General features: G+C 41.1%; 1 protein-coding gene across 3 annotated transcripts in view; it reads left to right on the top strand.

Annotated features, from left to right (window-relative positions):
* Positions 1-20895, top strand: part of GABRB3 (gamma-aminobutyric acid type A receptor subunit beta3) — a 231380-nt gene extending 210485 nt beyond the window's left edge. For 2 of the 3 annotated variants that reach the window (XM_033852634.2, XM_033852633.2), the window contains exons 7-9: positions 5990-6142; positions 11995-12239; positions 20554-20895. In XM_033852634.2, the coding sequence (XP_033708525.1) occupies positions 5990-6142; positions 11995-12239; positions 20554-20895 (740 nt within the window). Of the gene's footprint in view, positions 1-5989; positions 6143-11994; positions 12240-14873; positions 14894-20553 lie in introns of all 3 variants that reach the window. The other variant, XM_033852635.2, reaches the window with a different exon arrangement.
* The last annotated feature ends 366 nt before the right edge of the window (positions 20896-21261 follow it).

Genomic DNA, 21261 nt, shown 5'->3' with positions numbered 1-21261 from the left:
CAAATATTTTCTCCCTTTCTGTGGACTGTATTTTCATTTTCTTGATGGTTTCCTTTGCAGAATAATAGTTTATAATCAATGGAGTATGATTTATATTTTTTCTTTTTTCACTTGTGATATTCTTGCCCTAATTTTACACACAAGGAAACTAAGGGTCTGAGAGGGTAGCCAGCTTCCTAAAGGAATATCCCAAATACACCCGGAGCCTGAAACTGGATCACTCAGATGCCCCTGCTCTTTGCTTCAGAGTCATAGGATAGAACATTCTGGCTTTACTGTGGAGGATCAGAAAGAGAATCATTGCCTGGTTGAGACAGTCTTTGAAAAAGTTTTGTTTTTCCTCTTTCTCTCTTTCCTATTTCATATATCTCCTTTCCTTTATGGAATTTTTGAACATAATTAAGGTGACTAGCAATGCAGGTGAGAAAGTTAGGAACACCATTCTGAACTTTAGGTTGTATTATAAAGTAAAAAAGGTAGATATTAAATGAGACAGCGTCATAAAGACCCCAAGAACAGCACCAAGCTCACAAAGCTTCCTAGGCCATTGTGACAGAGCCCCCACGGTGGCCGCCGTGGAGAGGGACAGGTATATGTACATAGGCCAGCTCTGCTGCAGTTGCTAAAAAATCAGCTTGTTACTTTATAGATACATTTGAGTGGCTCTTATCACTCCGCAAAGGTGACATGATACTCTGCATCCACATTTTTATGAGTTCTTCAACAATATTAATGCCTTAGAAAGTGCTATTAATTGAGTCTGGATGAGAGATCCAGAGCCTTGTTTCTGGCCTCAACTTTTAGTGCATCTGGGGAGAAAGGGTTGAGATCAGCATCTTCGATAGATAGTTTTACCAAGGAAGCCCTGAACCAGAACAATGCACTTGTATTTAGGGACTGTACCTTTGTCTTTTTACTCAGCATCTACTTGTGGACCTGACCACATCTTCATTGGCACACAGACTTTAGGGCTTCTGTGCCTTTCTGTTGTAATTTGTAAGCTTCTATTGCTCTTTTGAAGGTTATGTCTTGGTGCAGCTGACTCACTACTTCTGAACTTTAAAGCCACTTATTATGATCATTTGAGGAGTTTCTCCATAGATATAGGATACATCAGGACATCTGTTGTACCAGTGTCAGGACTTTATCTAACAGAGCTACACAAAGACTCTATGTGTTCTTGAGGATGCACACCAAATGGCAAAAGTCTTTGCCTAGAAGAATGGGTCTTGACACCTCTGAAGATTCTTGTGTTTATTAACATTCTGAGGTCTCTGTCTCATGGTATCTTGAAAGGCTTTTCTTCATTTGGCCCTGGTGGATCTTTTACCTTGAAGGCTATTCTGCTTCTCTGTCCGTAAAGACTCTTATTCAACCAGTAGTATCTCAGTTTAGATACCGTGAAACCTTTCTTAAACGTGTGCCTAAGAATATCCAGGGTAGCCCTTACCTGCGGTTTACAGAGGCCAGTTCTGTATGAGTCTCTCTGACAGATTAGGAGCTAGTTGAGAGCATAGACTATCCTCTTATTCATCTTTGTTTTTCCTCCACTAACATTCCCACCTGTGGGATTAGGAGATTGGGATTGGGGGGGCAGCACATGGTGAATGCCTAAAAATTTTGTTGATTTGAAGGTATATTTCACATTTAAGAAATAGAATGTATTTACTAAAAGAATACATAAGAAAATAGTATATTTTCTTAATTCTATGTTCTGTGTTAATGAGTACCTTGGTGAATACATAGTTTTGAAATCTGAGTAATATTCCCTTTCTCAGGGTCACTAATGACCTTCCAAGTGTTTCACTACGCAATTGTATCATTGGTCCCCATGTTGCCTGGGGCAAGTATTCTCAAAAGAGTATCAGTTGTACTTCATTGCATAAGTATCAATATTTGCCTTGTAGGGAACAGTTTCCCTAAAGAAGATGCATTTTGGAAAAAGTTAAGAAAGTTGACTCAGAAAATGGAAAGTTGGGGAATATGGTAGATTGCATTATCATTCAAAAAATATTTGTTGCACTTCCCTGGGAGAGGACTGAACTGTCTTACACATAAAGATTGACAGTGAGACTTGCTCTGGACAATGAAATGTGACGGGAAGTATGTGTGGCACCTCTTCCACAGTGTCCAGCTGTCTTCCAGATAGAGGAAGCTAAGTGACTATGGAGCACAAGAAAGAAAAAACAATCTTTGTTGTAAAGCTACTGAGATTTGAGGGGTCTTTTGCTACTACAACATGAGCCAGTCTATCCTGATGGAATCAAACAATTCCAAGTAGAGTGGATGTAGTGACAAATATTTGGAGCATAGAATAGCAAATGACAAGTAAAGGCATAAGATTGCCATGAAACTGCAAACTAAGATCTGATTTTGAAGTTACTTCAGTAAAAATGTTGAAGTTGTGGGCTTCCCGGGTGGTGCAGTGGTTAAGAATCTGCCTGCCAATGCAGGGGACACGGGTTCAAGCTCTGGTCCGGGAAGATCCCACATGCCAAGGAGCATCTAAGCCCGTGCGCCACAACTACTGAGCCTGTGCTCTAGGGCCCGTGTGCCACAACTACTGAGCCCATGTGCCACAGCTACTGAAGCCCGTGTGCCTGGATACCGTGCTTCACAGCAAGAGAAGCCACCGCAATGAGAAGCCCGCACACTGCAGCAAAGAGTAGCCCCCACTCACCGCAACTAGAGAAAGCCCGTGCACAGTAGCAAAGACCCAACGCAGCCAAAATAAATAGATAAATAAATAAAATAAATTTATTAAAAAAATGTTGAAGTTGCTATGGGATTTCAAACTAATATTTAATAGAGTTACTGACTATTTTGAGTATTAAACTTGCTAAAGAGTCACATAAATAAACCAAATATGCCTGCTTTCTTTCTCTCAGTACACAGATGCATTTATTAATAGACAGAGATGGTTTAGACGTTTAGCTAGGCATGACAGTATATGAAAAATACAGTACCTCACAAACTCTGCCTAGGGGTATGTACAGCTTACTAAGGAAGATCTTACCTTGGTAAATATTAATAGTTATAACTTTAAAGAGGAAAGAAAATAAGAGGGTAATTACTTACACTTGGAGGGAAGAAAAAGAACGAATTTATGGAAGATGTGGCATTTGACCAAGGCCTTGAAGTATGGTTAAAAGAAGACATTTCTTAAGGGGAGAACAGTGGGTGTGAATCAGCAGAGGCAAGAAATATGAACAATTATTTTGAGGCAATGAGGATACTTCTTGGCTAGAAAATGTTATGCTTAATGCAGAGACATGGTGGAAAATAAAACTAATGTTAAATTGGGAAAACATTTTGGAGAAGCTAAAATTCCCGGATGACTATTTTAACCTTTATGTGAAGCCTTAGAAGTTGTTGAATACGGGATGACTGTGCTTGTGAAACATATGGGGCCGGGGACCCAGAGGTGTTAAAGCCCAGGCAGGGCTCTGACTTGGTTCATGGGCACATCATGTCTATGGACATGTCCATGTCCATGTCCATAGACATGGAATGTACTATAAAACAACAGAGTGTATCAAATCTATGTCAGCAGAAGCTTTATTTCATAGAGGTGTTGGAAAACTTGGTTAGTTGTTTGTGGAACAAAAACCAACAACATGCATGTTCACTTCATATCAAATTGCCAACCCTCAAAATAAGTTTGTGGTTAGCTCTCTATTGTGAACGTATCTAAACCTAAAAACAGGTTTTAAAAATCACAGGGAAAAAAATAAAATGGATAGACTCAACTACATAAAAAACTTGTTTTTATATGTCCCCCACTTTACCCAATTCAGGTTTTTAAACAAATAACTGGGAAAATGCTTGCAGAGGATACAAGCAAGTATTAGTATTAAAAGAACTTTAATGAATAGGTAAAAACAGTAAGAGGAACAAAAAAATGGGAAAAATGAATGAATAGTGTAATTAGATTATATATAAAGTTAAAATCAGGGGAAAAACAAACATTTAGGAAGTGATCAATTAAAGAAAGTGATTGAAAGGACACATTTTCCCAAGGAAATTAACAAAAGTTATTTTTAAGAAATATTATGGGGCTTCCCTGGTGGCACAGTGGTTGAGAGTCCGCCTGCCGATGCAGGGGACATGGGTTCGTGCCCCGGCCCGGGAAGATCCCACATGCCGCGGAGCGGCTAGGCCCGTAAGCCATGGCCACTGAGCCTGCGTGTACGGAGCCTGTGTTCCGCAATGGGAAAGACCACAACAGTGAGAGGCCCACGTACCACAAAAAAAAAAAAAAAGAAAAGAAAAGAAATATTATGCAATATTGTTATGTTTACAAAATGAGATAGGCACTTCTATAAAGTACTCATAGTGGCATGTATGCTTGTGTGGTTCTTTTGCAAAGTAATTTGGGAATATGTATCAAAAGCCTTCAGCCTTGGCTTAGCAATTCCTCTTTTGGCACATTCATCCTAAGGCAGTAAGTTTAAACATAATGAAAGGACTCTGCTCAAAGGTATCCCTAAGAATATTACTTACGTTTTGTAAAAATGGCAGTACCCTAAATTTATTGCATTCAGGAAAATGTATTTATAAACTATAGAATACATGTGTATGTATTTGATGGAAAATTAGGAGAACTTTAAAATTGTATTTATAAGTAATTTGTAATAAGGATGAAAGTGTTTATGCTATGGTGACAATACAATATATGCATTTGATCAGAGTTATATAAAAGAAACTATACACACACAGGCACATAAAAGATTGGAGGAAATTTCCAGATTGTCAGCTTTTAAATGCTGGGTCCATTAGGCGATTTCTTTTCTCCTTTATATAATTTGGCTGAAAATGTGGTTGATGCTAAAGTAAGAGCCTAGAGGTTAAAGTCTTTCATCTACTACGTAGAACAGTCATACGAATGAATCAGACTGGAAAAGGTATAGAATATAGGGACAAAACCAGAAAGGGATGTGGAGTAAAGTCAGGAAAATGCATATACTTTGAGGCAGGAGGAGAACAGGAGCCTGTCAGGCTTGGAGTAGGAGGAAGACAAGAAAAGTGAGGCCTCCTGAAGCTTTGGGTGGAAGAATTTCAGGAACAGAGCACCACCCATGAGTGAAGGCAGGAGGGGAGGAGGCAAGGAAGTTGATGATTAGAGAAGGTTGACTTTCCAGCGACCTCAATTGAGTCCAGAAAATTAAGAGCTGAGAAGTTTGAAACTGATAAAGTGGGCTGTTGAAATGGACAGGAGGAAATGGAAGCCACACTTGCCTTGCTCCAAGAAAAACAAAATCAAACAGAAAAGGCAAATATATAGCTATAGGTGGCATAAGCAGTGGACTTTTTTCTCTGCACTGGCAGTGGTGGTGGGGTTCAAGGCTGTCTAAGTGGGATGTGCACATCAGGAGGTTAGCACTGGGATTCAAATACAGGAAAGCAGACTGGGTGCTTCTCCTCAGCTCTCCTTGATGCCTTTCCTGTGGTTGGAGCAGAGCATCTCAGAGTATACTCCTGCCCTCTGTGCCTCTCCAGCTCTCGGGTGGGGGTCCCTGAGCTATCCCAGGTGTTCCAGGGTCAGTGCCTCAAACATCTGTGCACTGTTGCTCTAGATGGACTGACAGGGGATGACTGATAAAAACCATTTTGCTCAGTAAAGCCTTGAGCCAAATCTCCCCTATCTACAATGGAGAAGAAGGGGACCATTAGTTGAAAACTAAATGAGATATTTGGCACTATTCTGTGTTCTAAGCTAAAGCCTTCCCCCAAAGTTTTCTCAGGGACAGTTCTCAGCTGAGTATTTAACCTTAGAAGAGTATCCTCGTCATGACCTCATACATAGACTGAAAATCATTCCTCTCCCAAGTTCTTGATGGGTACCATTAGGCGCACGGAGGCAGATTACATGGTTGTGGACCACCCCTCCGTTCTGGACTTTTCAAATGCATGCTGTTGACCCCTAGAAGTCAAAGCAAACTCTTTGCTGTGTCTGATCTCCAGTGTAACTACTGTCTGTTTACTATAGGTGCCTACCCTCGGCTCTCACTGAGCTTTCGGTTGAAGAGAAACATTGGATACTTCATTCTCCAGACCTACATGCCCTCTATCCTAATTACAATTCTCTCATGGGTGTCCTTCTGGATCAATTATGATGCATCTGCGGCTAGAGTTGCCCTTGGTATGTGCTATTTTTAAATGATACCTAAAATGTAAAGTCACCATATCATTACAATATTAAGGGAGTTCAAAGACTATAGTTCAACTACAATTTTTTGACATCATGACACCAGTCTTGCCCATATAGTCACTTTTTATCTTGAAACACTAATTTCATGCATGATTCTCTTGATGTGTTAATTTAATTATAAGGCTCAAATGTGAATTTTCATGCCTATGAAAGGGAAAATATGCTTGCCAAATATTTGCATAATAAAACTATTTTTGACACTAATTTTAAAGCAAGGATTAACATCTCCTGTTCAAAATTATTCTATGGCCCAGAAAGAAGACTTGATTAATTGTGTGCATTCTTTTTTAAGTTAGAAAAACAGTCAAATGTTATACCATATAATTGGAATTACACAAATTAATGAGCATTAAAATGTGATATTAAATTCTGAGTGGTTCCCAAGAACTCTAGTGATCTCTTCTGGCCATTGGTCACTTGACAAATGGATTATTAGCTGATGTACAATATACATTTTATGTTCCAGTATGATTTCTAATATTTTTTAATTATTAAGGGAAGGCTTATATTTTCAGAAAAATTATTTTCTACTGAACTAATTATTATGAAACTGCATGGACAAAATAATTATTTAAATACATTTGAGGTAAGTACTGAGCTTTTAGAGCTGAAGAGCAATTGTCCAGTTTATCCCTTCTTTGGGTAGGGTTGAATTTAATTCCTGGGAGTGAAGTCATCAATAATACCTTTCAAAACTGATGGGAAAGAATTACAACACATCTGCTGGTAAGCCTGCAGAGAAGCATAGGAATTCAGGGATCTGGTTGTCCCTCTTTCTTACTTTTTCTATTTACCATCTCTTCCCAGGCATATAAGTTGCTTAGCATCATGCTTCCAGGAGAATGTGTGTACATGTGTGTAAGTGGACGTCTGGTTTAGACGCAAAGACAGGTGACTCTCACTGATTCAAGATTAGATTTCTTTTCTCATGAAATAACATTTAACAGTAACTTATTTTTTTCTAATGAAATAACATTTAACAGTGACTTAAGAAACTTAGGTAGTTACCTCTAAAGTATTAGGTGAATGTAAAAACACTTTGAGCAGAATAAGGTATCAAAAAATCAGAAGTGCTGTTAATCTATTTCTGATGGGCTTGGTAAAGGAAAAATCTCTCAAAAAAACCTTCAGGATTTTTTACCACCTGCAGAGGTTACCCTGTAACATCAGTCCTTTCTGTAGGTTTTGCCTTTTTTGTTATGTTACTAGATTGCTCTTTGTTAAACTATTTTCTCTTCTCACCTGGAAAATTCACAGCTAAAATGAATTTGCTAGGGCAGATCCAAATTTTGTGGAGCTGCTAGCTTATACAACTTCAGGAGCTCTCTTTAAGGAAAAGAATATAAAATACATAAATACAGAATTTCCGGAACCCCTCCCGAGCCTGTAAGAGGCCTGTATTAGAGAAGATCAGAAGCTGAAGCTTCCTGAGCTTCCAGGGAATCTGCCTCAGAGACTCTGTTATTTTTGAGATAATTAGAGAAATATGACTACCAAAGAACCAGAATTATCTGGCATCATCAGAAGAGAGGTGTACTGAAAATGCAAATTTCTGGATGATCCAAATTCTATAGCTCCTAAATTGTAAACATCGTCTTCCACAATATTAAATAGATAATCTATCTGGAGTGGATTAGAGTCAACATAGCCTCATTACAGCATATGAAAGTAGACTCCACTTTTTCTTGTCAACTCAGTATTGTTACTATAAACCTCAATCATGCTTCTGGGATGTTTTCATGTTCATGAAAACATGAACATGCTTCATGTTTTGCTGGGACAGAGGAGTGGTCTGTCCAGACTGGCTAAGGCGTTACCACTGGAGGTGTGCAGGTTCTGATGGATATCAGAAGTCTGGGAGGCAGAATTGAAGGCATTTGCCAGTGTTGGGGTGGACCTGAGGCCTGGAGGTCGAGAAGGCAGCTGGGATCTCCAGGCTGCAGTGTCTGGCCAGATTGATGTCCAGCAGGTCCCGCTCTCAGCGTGGGACCCCAGTCCTCTCACTCCTTGTCTCCCAGCTTCTGCATAAGACATGGTCTCTGAGCCTGGGCCTGCAGGACTTGGGAAGTGACAGCACGGCAACTCCAATTGGTTAAGGAAAAGTGTATCATCGGGTAATGAACCCTAAATAACAGCAACAACAACAACAATCATTAAGGCTGAAACTTACCAAATACTCAGGTTCTAAGTTCTGTGCAAGGTCATTGGAAAGTGGTTACCTGATCCATGGTGCAGAAGATCCATAGCATGATAGGCAGGGTTATCGTTCCCATTTTACAGAGAAGGGAGTGAGGTGCAGAGAAGCTACATAACTGGTGCAAAGTCAGATAATATTAAGTGTCAGAAGAAAGATTTTAATCCAGTTTGTCTGACTTCAGGGCCCTTAACCACTACACGTGATTTCTACAGTGTCAATAGACAATACACAGAAGGGTTCTTTGGTCTATTACATTGTAAAAATGATGGATTTTTTTAAAAGCTCAGCAAGAATTATTATTAACCATTCTTTAAGGAATCTCTCAGAACCTTTAAGATGCTAATGTGCTCAGTGCCTCTTGGAGAGGATATAGCCATGGTTTGGGGGGCTTTGACTGGAGAACTCCCCCTCCCCCAGCTCACTTCATGTGTCTTGTCATGAACTACACCCTTTGAAATATTTAGAGTGCTGTTTGCCTTCATCCTGAATGATTGCACAGTGGTGAGTTCTCCCCACTTCTAAATGAGGTCTGAGAGGTGTGGGTCTGCACAGAAGGGTGCTCAGTGAAGACCTCCTTGGCATGTCCCTCCAGCTCAGGGCACTGTTAGACCTGGAATTGTCAGGGGTTGTCTCCTCTGAGAAGGGAAACGCTGGTTCTTCACCCAGTTGTGCTGCACAGATGCTCTGTGTGCTTCAGGATCTTATGCTTCTTCTGCCCAGGATCTGACCCCCACATCCGTTGAACTGTTAGTGTTAGAAGCCGCCAGACTACAAAGTTGGGAGTTGTAATTACATGGTCATCCTCAAAAATCCTGAAGTCCACTTATCAGTGAATAATAGTATTGGTCCTTCTGAAAGTGAAAATTTACACTAAAATAATTTAAGTCACATTATTTAGGTCACAAAGAAGAAAAATTAAATATCTTTTGATTAAATGATATAAATTATATTTTTATTTCACAACCTTCTTTATAAATGCAGTTTTTCAAGCATAATATTTCCTTAATATAAATGAGAAATAATTTGAGGCTAATAGTTAGCAAGACAACAGCTTGGTAAATGTATGAAGAACACAGAAGGCACCACTCAGTCTCCCATTCTGCCTTTGGATGGGGTCCCCTTTAGAGATTAGAAGTTCAAAGAGAGGCTGCCGGATCTGGGTCTCCTGCCAAGAAACTGGAGGCTACCAGAAAATGTATTTTTCTGTGATGCTGATAATGATAACATCTGTTGTTGGCGAGTGTTAACAATGCCAGTTACTGTTATCCCATCACCGTGGTGTTTAGACTTCACAACACATTTAGACAACAGTTGTGGACCTATCAAGCTCATTCAGGTCCTGCTGCTGGTACGTGGTGGAGCAGGGCTTTTGGCCTGCGCCATGTGGTTCTACTATCCAGGCCGTGAACCACCGCATCCACCACTCTCCACAGTTATCTTGATAGGAAGGAAAATGATACAAAGAATTAGAGAATGCATGGCCTTTCAAGCTAAGAGGTCATGTGATCCCAAGCTGGAAAGCCAGGGAACACTCACCACAAAACCTTACTCTTAAGGGACTCCTTGAGCTGGCACTGATGGGCCTGAAGCCAGCGTCCTTGCCCATTTTCCTCGCCTTTGCCAGGCTGAGTTCTCGTTGACATGTGCTGGCCGTCCCTGTTTTGTGTTACTTTAGCCCATTTTCTGGGGACATCTGCTGAGGCCTATGTTATACACATCCACTCAGAATAATCAACTGGAGAGCCAAAGCAACGACTAAAGCAGAGCACTTTCCAAAGTCCATTTGGAAAGAAAAAAATAAGTTGTGGCAACAACATTACAAAATTTTTGAATAATAGTGAGAACAGCTAATTTTGTAGCATCTGCGTGGTGTTTTTGCACTTCCTTGTAAACTATAATTATCCCATTGCCATTTTCAAATCTTAAAAGTCCCCAGGTACACCTGAATTTTATGTTAAAGGCGAGTCTTAAAATATCCTGACATCTTTGACTTCCATATATTCATCGTCAGCTCTTGTTTGCAGTCAGACATGAAAATAGGTTCTCTGCTCCTCGCTTCCCTCATCTCCTGCTAACAGCAGCTCAGCATGTGTGGGATGGAAGCCTGGGCTCTCTTCCCTCTTCTCCAGGTAGTCACTAGTGAGGGGAGCCCTACACTCTGGCACTCATCCAAGAATGGGATGGGAGTCCAGAGGGCATCAGACTAAAACGCTTAACAAACCCAGCCCCTTCCCCAGAGAGTTGAGTGGGGGTCCAGTGGGGTCAGAGAAGTGGTCTGGTGGGACCATGTGTCTGGGTGGTCAGCCTCTTGGGCTTGCACCGCCTGCTGGTCTAGGGGACATCATTGGTTTTCTGGGTTACTACGGGTGAAGGACCATGACTGAAGCTCTCACCTTGCAAGTCTCCTTGAGAGAAGTCCTCATGTGGCAATGACCCTCTCCTTTGGGTCCTGGAAGACACATGAGTAATCACATTCCATGGTACCAGTCAAATGGGTAGAAAAGAGTTGGCTCTTTGGAGCTGCCTTACTTTTTTGAGACTTCTTAATATTTCAAAAGTACTGTCTCAAAGAGAGCAAGTCAGCTGCAGTAATGCCCGTGCCACTGAGAAGTGAGTGATGCAGTTCATTCCCACACATGTAGCTTCATTCAGCTCAGCAGCTCTGGTCATGTCATGAGCCAATGGGTCCCCTGCTCTCTGTGGCTTCAGATCATCCCATATGGAATCTTTATACACCAAGAACATGCCCACTGCTATGGGAGAATTACAAAATATGGTCCTTACATGTTTTTAGAGACTAAACTGAGCTCCCTTAGGGAAAAATGGTATTTTTCACCTGATACTATCTAAAGAATACAAAATAATGACATTTAACAAAAAAAAAAAAAATACCAACAGAGATCTGGCCACTTGCCCCAGAGCATGGTAAGATCCTATACTTTGGGTAAAATCTTAGCCCTTGCCCACAGCCAACATGTGCTGCACAGCTTATTAGCCTCTTTCTTAGCTGGGGTGGGAAGTTGCTATGTGAGGTAATCTGTTCTCCGGAGCTACACTCGAACATTCCCTGTCTGAGCTAAGGACTGGTTCCCGTCCTTAGCAGCTTTAAGTCATTGCCTCATTCCCCTTGCTTTAAGGCCTTGTGGTGAGAATCATTTTCTTCACTAGTGGCCACACATGGCCTTCCTAGATTCCCCAGATTCATTTTCTTCCCAGAAGCTTCTCACCCAGACACTTAGTGTTTTATGATAAATTCCAGGTTTATTTTCATTTCTTACAGCTTTCATGCAGGGCAGCCTCTGCCTTGTCCCCAACCCCTCTCCATCCACCTCCGTCCACGGGCCAGGTGCAGTGGGAGGCGCCTCCCAGGTGGCGCAGGGAGGGAAGAGATGTTAACTCCCCAGCCTGAGGTGTGACCTGCCGCCCAAACTGTGTGTTCTATATTCTGTAGTGTTTCGATCACCCAACAATATTCAACCGTGATTTTCAACTACTTCACACTGTTTGAGAAAATAAAGCAGGAAAGTGAAAAGTGAGGAACTGAGCGGTGGACCTGCAGCCTCTCACGCTCCCATTTCTTTTACAGGGATCACCACCGTGCTGACCATGACGACCATCAACACACATCTTCGGGAGACGTTGCCCAAAATCCCCTATGTCAAAGCCATTGACATGTACCTCATGGGCTGCTTTGTCTTTGTGTTTCTGGCCCTTCTGGAGTATGCCTTTGTCAACTACATTTTCTTTGGAAGAGGCCCTCAAAGGCAGAAGAAGCTTGCGGAAAAGACCGCCAAGGCAAAGAATGACCGTTCAAAGGGTGACAGCAACCGGGTAGGCCTCTCGGCCTCGGCCGCCCCCACTCTGCCTTTCCCAGACCTGCAGACCCCGCGGCATCATGGCCTTTGAGTAGGAGTGATGCAGGCTTGTTGATTGTAGCCTGAAAGGTGGCGTCTGCAAGTCACTGAATTTTATAGAAAAGCAAAATTGGTGCAGAAGTTGGAGAAGCCAAAAGCTTGCCAGTTTCCTGTGAAAAGAAAAGGAAAGATATAGGAATGAATGGATCTCTGGGGTGTGGGGCCCAAACTTGACAGTCAAAAGCATTTTCAACAATGTTGCAGTTTTCCTTCAGTGGTCAAATTACAAATGTGATAGCCAGCATGCTGTTGTTCTTTGCACGGTGTGGACAGCCCCCTCTCTCATCTGCCCTGGTTCAGGGTCCCTAGTGCAGGGCAGGAGCAGTGCACTGTCCCAGGGCTCTCGTGCATCTGCCCTGGCCCAGCCCTGCTGGCTGTGTTCTGCAAAATGCCAGGCAAGCAGCCCAGGACAGCAGCGGCCAATCAGGGAGCTGCTCTAGGACCCATGGGCTCTGAACCCAGAGAGAGGGCACCAATCAGGTCCCTCTCCAGCCCTTCTCATCTCACGCTTACATCCTTCCAATTACAAACTTTGCAGTTAGATGTCATTTCGGTTTATTTTTTTAATAAAAGGAATATGTTATTGCAATTATAAATACTATTTTAGTGAAAGCACATTGTCGTTTCTATAAAATTTTTATCTTTATCCTTTTACCTCTTGCATCCCTTCAAGTCCTCAAAAATATACCTCCACCCGTTTACATACTGGGCTTGTTCCTATATTTCTTCACTTTTAAATTCTTCTTACTAAACATACTTATTTCTCAAGCTCGTGAGGTTTCCTTGTTCTTTCTGGTGTTCTTGGTGCATTGCCGGCCCAAGCCTCTCCCAGGGGTGCAGAAGCTCCCTGGAGGAGTGCTGTGCCTGTGGCCCACCAGTGGCCCAGAATAGGTCCCTGGATGTTCATGAATGAATGAAGGTAAATGGCTATAAATGGCTCCTATCCTTTCAGCAACACATAAATAGACTTGGTCAGAGAAACTAGGATCTGTGAATAAAATCAGGCTTCCACAGGCAACATGACCCTGAATTTCTTACTGGAAACTATACTTAGCACCATACTGGTGTGTTTCTAAATTAGTCCACATCCTATTATGCATACACAGTATACTTTGGTAATACTGTTTCCAAGGAAACTAGAATTCATCACATCATTATTTTTTCCATTACACAGACACGCAGACACATACAATGCTGTTTTTCCAAATTCCCTCATAATTTAAACAGATTTAAATTTTGTTTCCTTTCTTCTAAATGACACTCTTTAGAAAGGTTAAATTGTTTTGCTACAGAAATATCTTTTTGAGTGTGAAGCTTAAAATTTAAAACAAAAGGAAACAAAATCCCCCAAATCTCTAAATCCACAGACGAAATTAAGCAGAATGTAGAAATAATATATTATAAATCAGATGCAGAGGAAAATTCATGAGTCCATTTTTACTGTTTGCTTTTCTGAAAATTTGTATCTGTTTTCCCAGCAGTTTTCTTAAAGCCTTTGCATGTTCATATTTTTAAAAATCTGTAATTGTAGACATCAGCTCAGACATACAAATGCATGTATGCTAGTTTTAAATGCATATTTGATGCTCTTAAAGGTAAGCATTAAAAGCTGTTGCTGACTAGATGGCAAACAGGCACATGAAAAGATGCTCAACATCACTAATTATTAGAGAAACACAAATCAAAACTAAGAGTTATCACCTCATACTGGTCAGAATGGCCATCATCAAAAAATCTACAAACAACAAATGCTGGAGAGGGTGTGGAGAAAAGGGAACCCTGCTACACTGCTAGTGGGAATGTAAATTGGTACAGCCACTATGATGAACAGTATGGAGGTTCCTTAAGAAACCAAAAATAGAGTTACCATATGATTCTGCAATCCCACTCCTGGGCATATATTTGGAAAAGATGAAAACTCTAATTCGAAAAGATACATGCACCCAAGTGTTCATAGCAGCTATATTCACAATGGCCAAAACATGAAAACAACCCAAGTGCCTGTCGACAGATGAATGGATAAAGATGTGGTACATATATACAATGCAATATTACTCAGTCATAAAAAAGAATGAAATAATGCCATTTGCAGCAACATGGATGGACCCAAGAGTATCATACTAAGTGAAGTAAATCAAACAGATAAAGTCAAATATCATATTATTTATATGTGGAATCTAAAAAAAAAAAAGATGATAAAATGATCATATTTCCAAAATAGAAATAGACTCACAAACATAGAAAAGAAACGTACAGATACCAAAGGGGAAAGTGGGGGGAGGGATAAATTGGGAATTTGGGATTAACAGATACACACTAATATATGTAAAATAAATAAACCACCAGGACCCTGTATAGCACAGGGAACTATATTCAATAGCTTGTAATAACATATAATGGAAAAGAGTGTATGTATATACATATATATGTGTATATATATATATAAAACTGAATCACTTCGCTATCTAACTGAAACATTGTAAATCAACTGTACTTCAATTTTAAAATATTGTTGCTGACCACACCTAAGAATTTAGTGATAATTTTAAAGTAGAAATGCACCTCCCAAAAGTTCATATCACGTGATCCGAATGAATTAAAGAATAAAAAATTTAATGCAAAACAGAAATGGTACTATGCAGAGGCCAACAGTTTCAAGAGTTCTTTGTAATTACAATTATTCACTCATTCATTTTCAGTGGTATCTCTTGGGATTGTTTATCAGTATGGCCAGCAATGGCCTCAAGGAGCCCCTCTGTCATAGTTGGGAGCCAAGAGGCTCGGGGGCTGAAGCTTTTCTTGGACTGATGGACACTGGGTGACAGCAAGGACTTGTACTGTCATTGTCTTTGCTTGTGTCCTGTAAGAGATCTCAGGGTGGTGTCCTCAGGGGCTCTGCAGGCCACCAACGTGACCATGACGCTATTGAACCTAATGTCGGACCATGAGTAGATTTTCCTTAAATTTAGTGATTAAACTCTATTTTAACTTAGTGGCAGTGTTCACATAGTCACTTAGTTTATCCTCAGATCAGTGGTGCAATGAAAATCCTGACCTTAATTTATTTGTGCTTAACCTCTGTTTGTTCCTGAGTTGTTTCTATACCCAAGAGTTAGTCTTTGGTTGTAATGCATGTATTATGGTTACAAGCCTTGTGATATTTTGCAAGTTGACCAAACGGTATTTGAATTTCATGAAGTGGCAGAAAGTCTTGCCAAGGAATCAGAGCTGCAGGCTTGACATCATTCCTCTTACTAAAGAGCAAGATTTCATTTCTCACATGATAAATAGTTCCTTACTTTCCTGAAACTAGAGTATTTTACTCATTTTGAAGATTGAAGGTTAGTAGAGAATGAGACGTCAACAGTGTGCCAATCTGGTGACAGATTCATGGAAAAAGTGAAAATCCCTCTAGGATACATTCCACATGAGATGTTTTTCATCTCTGAATGTTTCTGCCTGTCCAAGTTTTGAAGCGGGAAGAAAAACTACATTGAAATCAATGAATCTAATTATAGTAGATATGAGACAAACTCCTCAAAATAAGTAGCATTCATGAAATGCTTCAGAAATTACAAGTCATCACTGTCATTCTATACAGGACATTTTTACAATCCCATCTGTTTTAAGATTTAAATTCTAGATGATAGGAAAAGATTAGCATCTCTTCTGGAAATATTTGTTTAAAATGTTTGGTTTCTAAGATTTAAAAGATTTTAGTAACCCTTTAATTCTTGCAGAAAAAAATACCTTCTAGTAGTTTCAGTGTAAATTTTCTACACACTGGTTCACGTTTAAATGAAAACTATGCAAATGTAAAACTATGTCAAAAGCAGCCAAACTAATTTACTCTAAATTCTTATTAATTCCATGTATATGTTCAAGTTCCTTTTGACATGATTGTTCCATTGTAGCTGTTCACCCCACTCTGAAATGGAGCAATGCAACCACATTGGTTCTCAAACAGCTTTGAGGCAGCCACCGGTGTCAGAGCACCCTGGCACCCCAACTTTGTAAACATTGACAACATCAGGTTCAGCTTCCCTCAGGGTGGGTTTCCTTCACTGGAATCCAAGAGTGCAGACTTAGACCCACCCTCCGAAGTTCTTTTCCAAATGCACAAAACTGGCCACAAGTGATAAGGGAAGACAGGATACTGATTCTTACAGATTTGTCATTAAATCTTGAAAAATCAACTCAGCATCCAGTTGACCTTACTTCTTATGTTTTTTTCACTCTCCCTGTGGGCTTCCTGAAATCACCATACACCTTATTATCTCTTTGCCTTTGATTCCCTCTTCCCAGAATCCCTCTCTTTTTTGTCCACATCTCCCCTCCTTCAAGACCTAACCCAGATGCTCTTCTCTATGATGTTTTCCTGATTTTGTCTACCACTTGTTCCCCTCCTGCCTCTGACAATCCCCACTCCAAGCAGGTGGACTTGTCCCTGTTCTTCTAACCTCCAGGGCACATGCTCTGTGCTTCGGAGATAGATAGCAGGTCACATTTCATGTGGCCACTGTGCCTTCTGTCCTAGACAGCATCCCATTCTTTGCATCTACCAAAAGGTGGACACTGGGGCTGGATGTGGTAAGTGCTCAGGGAATGTGTGTCCATGAATGAGTAGTGTTTGTCATCTGTTTGGTTCCACTGAAGCCACATGTTTTCTCACTCTTCTAGTGGGAAGGGGGGGAAGGTTCATAAATGTACCTTTTTTTTTTTTCTAATTAGAACTATATCTTTTTTAAAAAATTTTATTGACGTATAGTTGATTTACAATATCGTGTAAGTTTCAGGTGATTTCAGGTACAGTGATTCAGTTATACATGCAAATATGAATGTATACATACATAAGAATCTTTTCCAGATTCTTTTCCCTTATAGGTTATTACTTCACGCTACTATGTATAAAATACATAAACATACCTTTAAAGCCAGGTGAAATTCTGCGTCATTAGAACCATCAAAGTTCTACCTAATAAACGTATCACAGAATACTCCTTTCCTTCTTTAATAGTAGACATTCCTTTATTGGTATTTTGTTCTACAAAGTCATTCATCATAATCCCCTAGATTTTGATAAAAGGAGATTTGCATATTATGGCATTTTTGATAACTAGAAAAGAGATGGAATTGTTGGCATGTATTTTAAAATGTGCTTTAAGGGCAATAGGCAGTACCTTCTAAAATGCATTTGCTGATTATTTGAAGCTCTCACCTGTTCCACCCCTTGAGGGCAAGGACCTTCTCTTACTCCTCCGTGCATTTCAGTAAAGGCCAGCTAATCTGCCCATCACCCTCACCTCCTTGTTGCCTTAGGGCCAACTGCCCACAACTTCCGAAGCAGGTCCAGACCACCCCCTTCTTAGGGAAGGTGATGTCTTCCGGTGGCCCCAGCACACCCCCAGTTCCTAGGTGGTTTCTACGGAGGACATGCTACTGCCCAGTCCCTTGCTGGCCTTTCCTTTGCTGTCTCCTCCTGTTTCAGCCACACCTTCATTTACCTGTTGGGCTGCTCCTCCCACATGACTCAGCTCCAAACCACCGGATGGATGCCTCACTGATCCCCCAAACAGGAAAATAGACTCTTTGTTGTAAGGATTTTACTGCCAATCATTCCAGGGAGAGACGATGAAAAGAACAGATACAGAACACAAGTCCTTACAAAGGTCTACTATTCCTGGTACTTTTGAGATACAAGCCCCATTAGAATTTTAACCTCCATTTTAGAATAAAAAAATAATAAAACTTTAATTTTCTTCTGGCAGTGCTCTGCTCCTTCCCCAAGAATGGGTCTCCATGAAAAGCCTTCTCCCTAATACGAATGGTATTATCTTGGTCTATTCGTGTCTCCCGGCACCCCCAGGTGGGCTGTCTTCCATTCTCAGGAGACCGTAGACCACAGTCCATCCCACCTTGGCCCTTCTCATTCATCACGCAGGAACATTGAGCCCAACCCAGGCTAACGTGGGCCAGCTGCTTCACCCTGAGTCCACATTGCGAGTATTTCTTCAGGGAGCTCGGGAAGGGCCAGGAGGCTGGGTGGGAGTAGGGTGATGAGTAACTCTCTCTCCACTCCTTTCCCACCTTCTTAACTGCAGAGATGCAGAAATGACCAGGTGGTGGTGAAGCATTGCTGAGTGTCCTGCGTGGTCTAGAGGAAATGCTGGGATGGGTTTCAGTGGCTGGCGGGGAGCAGTTACCACCTCCTGGCGTTTCGCTCCCAGACTGCCCTCAAGGAACAGAGACCAGTGCGGTGCACACCAACTAGGGTCTGTCTCTTCACTTTCTCCCTTCAAATCCATCATTTATTCTTTATTCTGCCACTTAAGTTGGGTTTCAGAAATGTGTCACTATTTCACTTAGAAATCACTTTTATTTCTCATTACCTAAAGGGTAAAGGTGAAATTCCTTTAATGGCTTGACTCTCATCTGCTTCCCATTCATCACCAGGTTTTCTTTCCTGTAATGATAAGGTGATAGGTAGATGCTGACAGGGATGAGAATGACAGTCACCTCCTCTATCTCCAGCTGAGCATGGGCCAGGAGTTGAGCGTGTGCATCCATTCTCTCCAGGACTTGAGTCCCACTAGTTTGCCCTTCTCAAAATACTTCAGCCACTCTTCAAGGCTTTGTATGTATGTGTTTCTGGCTTTTTGCCTGAGAAATTTCTACTCATTCTTGAGGCCCAGTTCAAATTCATCACCCCTCTGAAATCTTCCCTTTTGTGTCCTGTAGTAGTTTTGATTACAGCCACACAAACTTAACACTTAAAACAACACCCAAATGTTATCCCACAGTTGGGTCAGTCAGAAGTCTGGGTATAGTGGGGCCAACTCAGTGGGTACCATGGTTCCTTGTGGTTGTAGGACTGAGGTCCCCATTGCCTTGCTGGCTGTTGGCCAGGGCCCATCTTTTCTCCTAGAGGCTGCCCCTTTCTTCTCAGGCCTTCCCTGAAGTTCTCAATCAAGGGTGAATCCAGTCCTCATGCTTCAAATTCTCCTGGCTTTCAATTTCTGCCACATCTTTCAGACGTTCTCTTCTGCTTCGAGCTGGAGAAAGTTCTCTGCTTTTAAGGTCTCATGTGATGAGATTGGGCCCACTTGGATAATCTAGGCTACTCTCTCTATTTTAAGGTCCATGACCTTAATTATGTTTGCAAAGTCCCTTTTGCATAACATACTCAAAGGTCTGAGGAGAAAGGGGTGACATCCTGATGACCACACCTTTCCTTCCCCAAGCGTAATTGAGTGGTATTCTCAAACCAAGGGGGGGTGGGGAGGGCACCTCTGAGTCTTTTTTTGTGCCTTTGTGCCAGAGCCTGAGTGGCCCCAGGATGTTGGCAGCCCTTCCTGTGTCTAGACAACCTTGGTGTCTGGGGCCATCCTACCTGCAGTCCAAGCACCACTCAGAGATCTGCACGGGCCCCTACTCTTCGTTGGGAGTCTTCTCTCCCAACCTCACCTCCTGTACATCTACCTTAAGGCCTAGCCTCAGGCATGCTCCATGAAAGTTTAGTGGCAGACCAAAGAGTAAAATGGACCATTGGCGTCATCATGAAAGGTCTGAAGCTGTATTTAGCACAGAATAAAATGTTATTTTAAAGTTTGGCTCCGATGTAAGAAAGGACTTTAGCCTATCTTAAATGTAGCTCTTAAAAAGGAGGTCTCCTGCCAGGAGCGGAATTGAGTGGGGAGATCGTATTTGGGTGGGGGTCTTTATCTAATCCACCAAGGTCATTAGGTGTGTCCATTCATCACAGTACTCGCTTGTTTCTTCATGGTAATTTGGATATTTTTGTACCATCAGAAAAGGAGACAAATCAGCTTCCAAAGAAGAATGGGAGAGTATAGTTTCTATCCAGTGTATAGTTGTGAAAAATGGTTATAATACCTGTTAACATCTTGAAAGACATTTGTACTTTAATTTTGTCTTCAATGAGGACTTGTACCCATAATGTGGAATTTCAATTTGAAAAGGGCCCCCTTATTTTATCTAATTTTCTACATGAGAATTTTTAAATCAAGGAAATCAAAACTCTAACCTGCAGTTAAGCCCACAAAATGACACTTTCCACTAAACTAGAGTGCTGGCTTTGACAGATGTGCAATTTCTCATACTATATGTGACATGGCTGCATGACGTAAGTCTGTCCTGGGTTTGTATGTAGAAATTAGGTTTATTGGCATGCTATGCTAGCTGTCTAACAATGTGTGTTTTCTTCCAATTAGGTGGATGCTCATGGAAATATTCTGTTAACATCGCTAGAGGTTCACAATGAAATGAATGAGGTCACAGGTGGCATTGGTGATACCAGGAATTCAGCAATATCCTTTGACAACTCAGGAATCCAGTACAGGAAACAGAGCATGCCTCGGGAAGGGCATGGGCGACACATGGGGGACAGAAGCATCCCGCACAAGAAGACCCATCTACGGAGGAGGTCTTCACAGCTCAAAATTAAAATCCCTGATCTAACCGATGTGAATGCCATAGACAGATGGTCCCGGATCGTGTTTCCATTCACTTTTTCTCTTTTCAACTTAGTTTACTGGCTGTACTATGTTAACTGAGTGACTGTACTTGATTTTTCAAAGACTTCATTTAACACTGAGTGAAATATTACTCTGCCTGTCAAGTTTTTATACCTGTACACACACAGACACACACACACACAGACACACACATATATACATACGCAATTGTATATATATGTGAACTTTCTCAGCATATATATAAAATACACGTGTATATGAGGATGTATGTGTATATGTTTATACACACAGGTGTAAGTACCCATGTGTATGTCAAACAAATACACATACATATATACATTTTGCAGCTATGGACAATTTAACACAGGATGCATATTAAAGAAAGTCATAGTTTTTTCTTTTTTAATTGAAAGGGACAAGCATCGTCTAAATATTATGCCTTGA

Source organism: Tursiops truncatus, chromosome 2, assembly GCF_011762595.2.
Source record: "Tursiops truncatus isolate mTurTru1 chromosome 2, mTurTru1.mat.Y, whole genome shotgun sequence".
Lineage (NCBI taxonomy): Eukaryota > Metazoa > Chordata > Mammalia > Artiodactyla > Delphinidae > Tursiops > Tursiops truncatus.
This window is presented reverse-complemented; position numbering and strand designations above follow the sequence as displayed.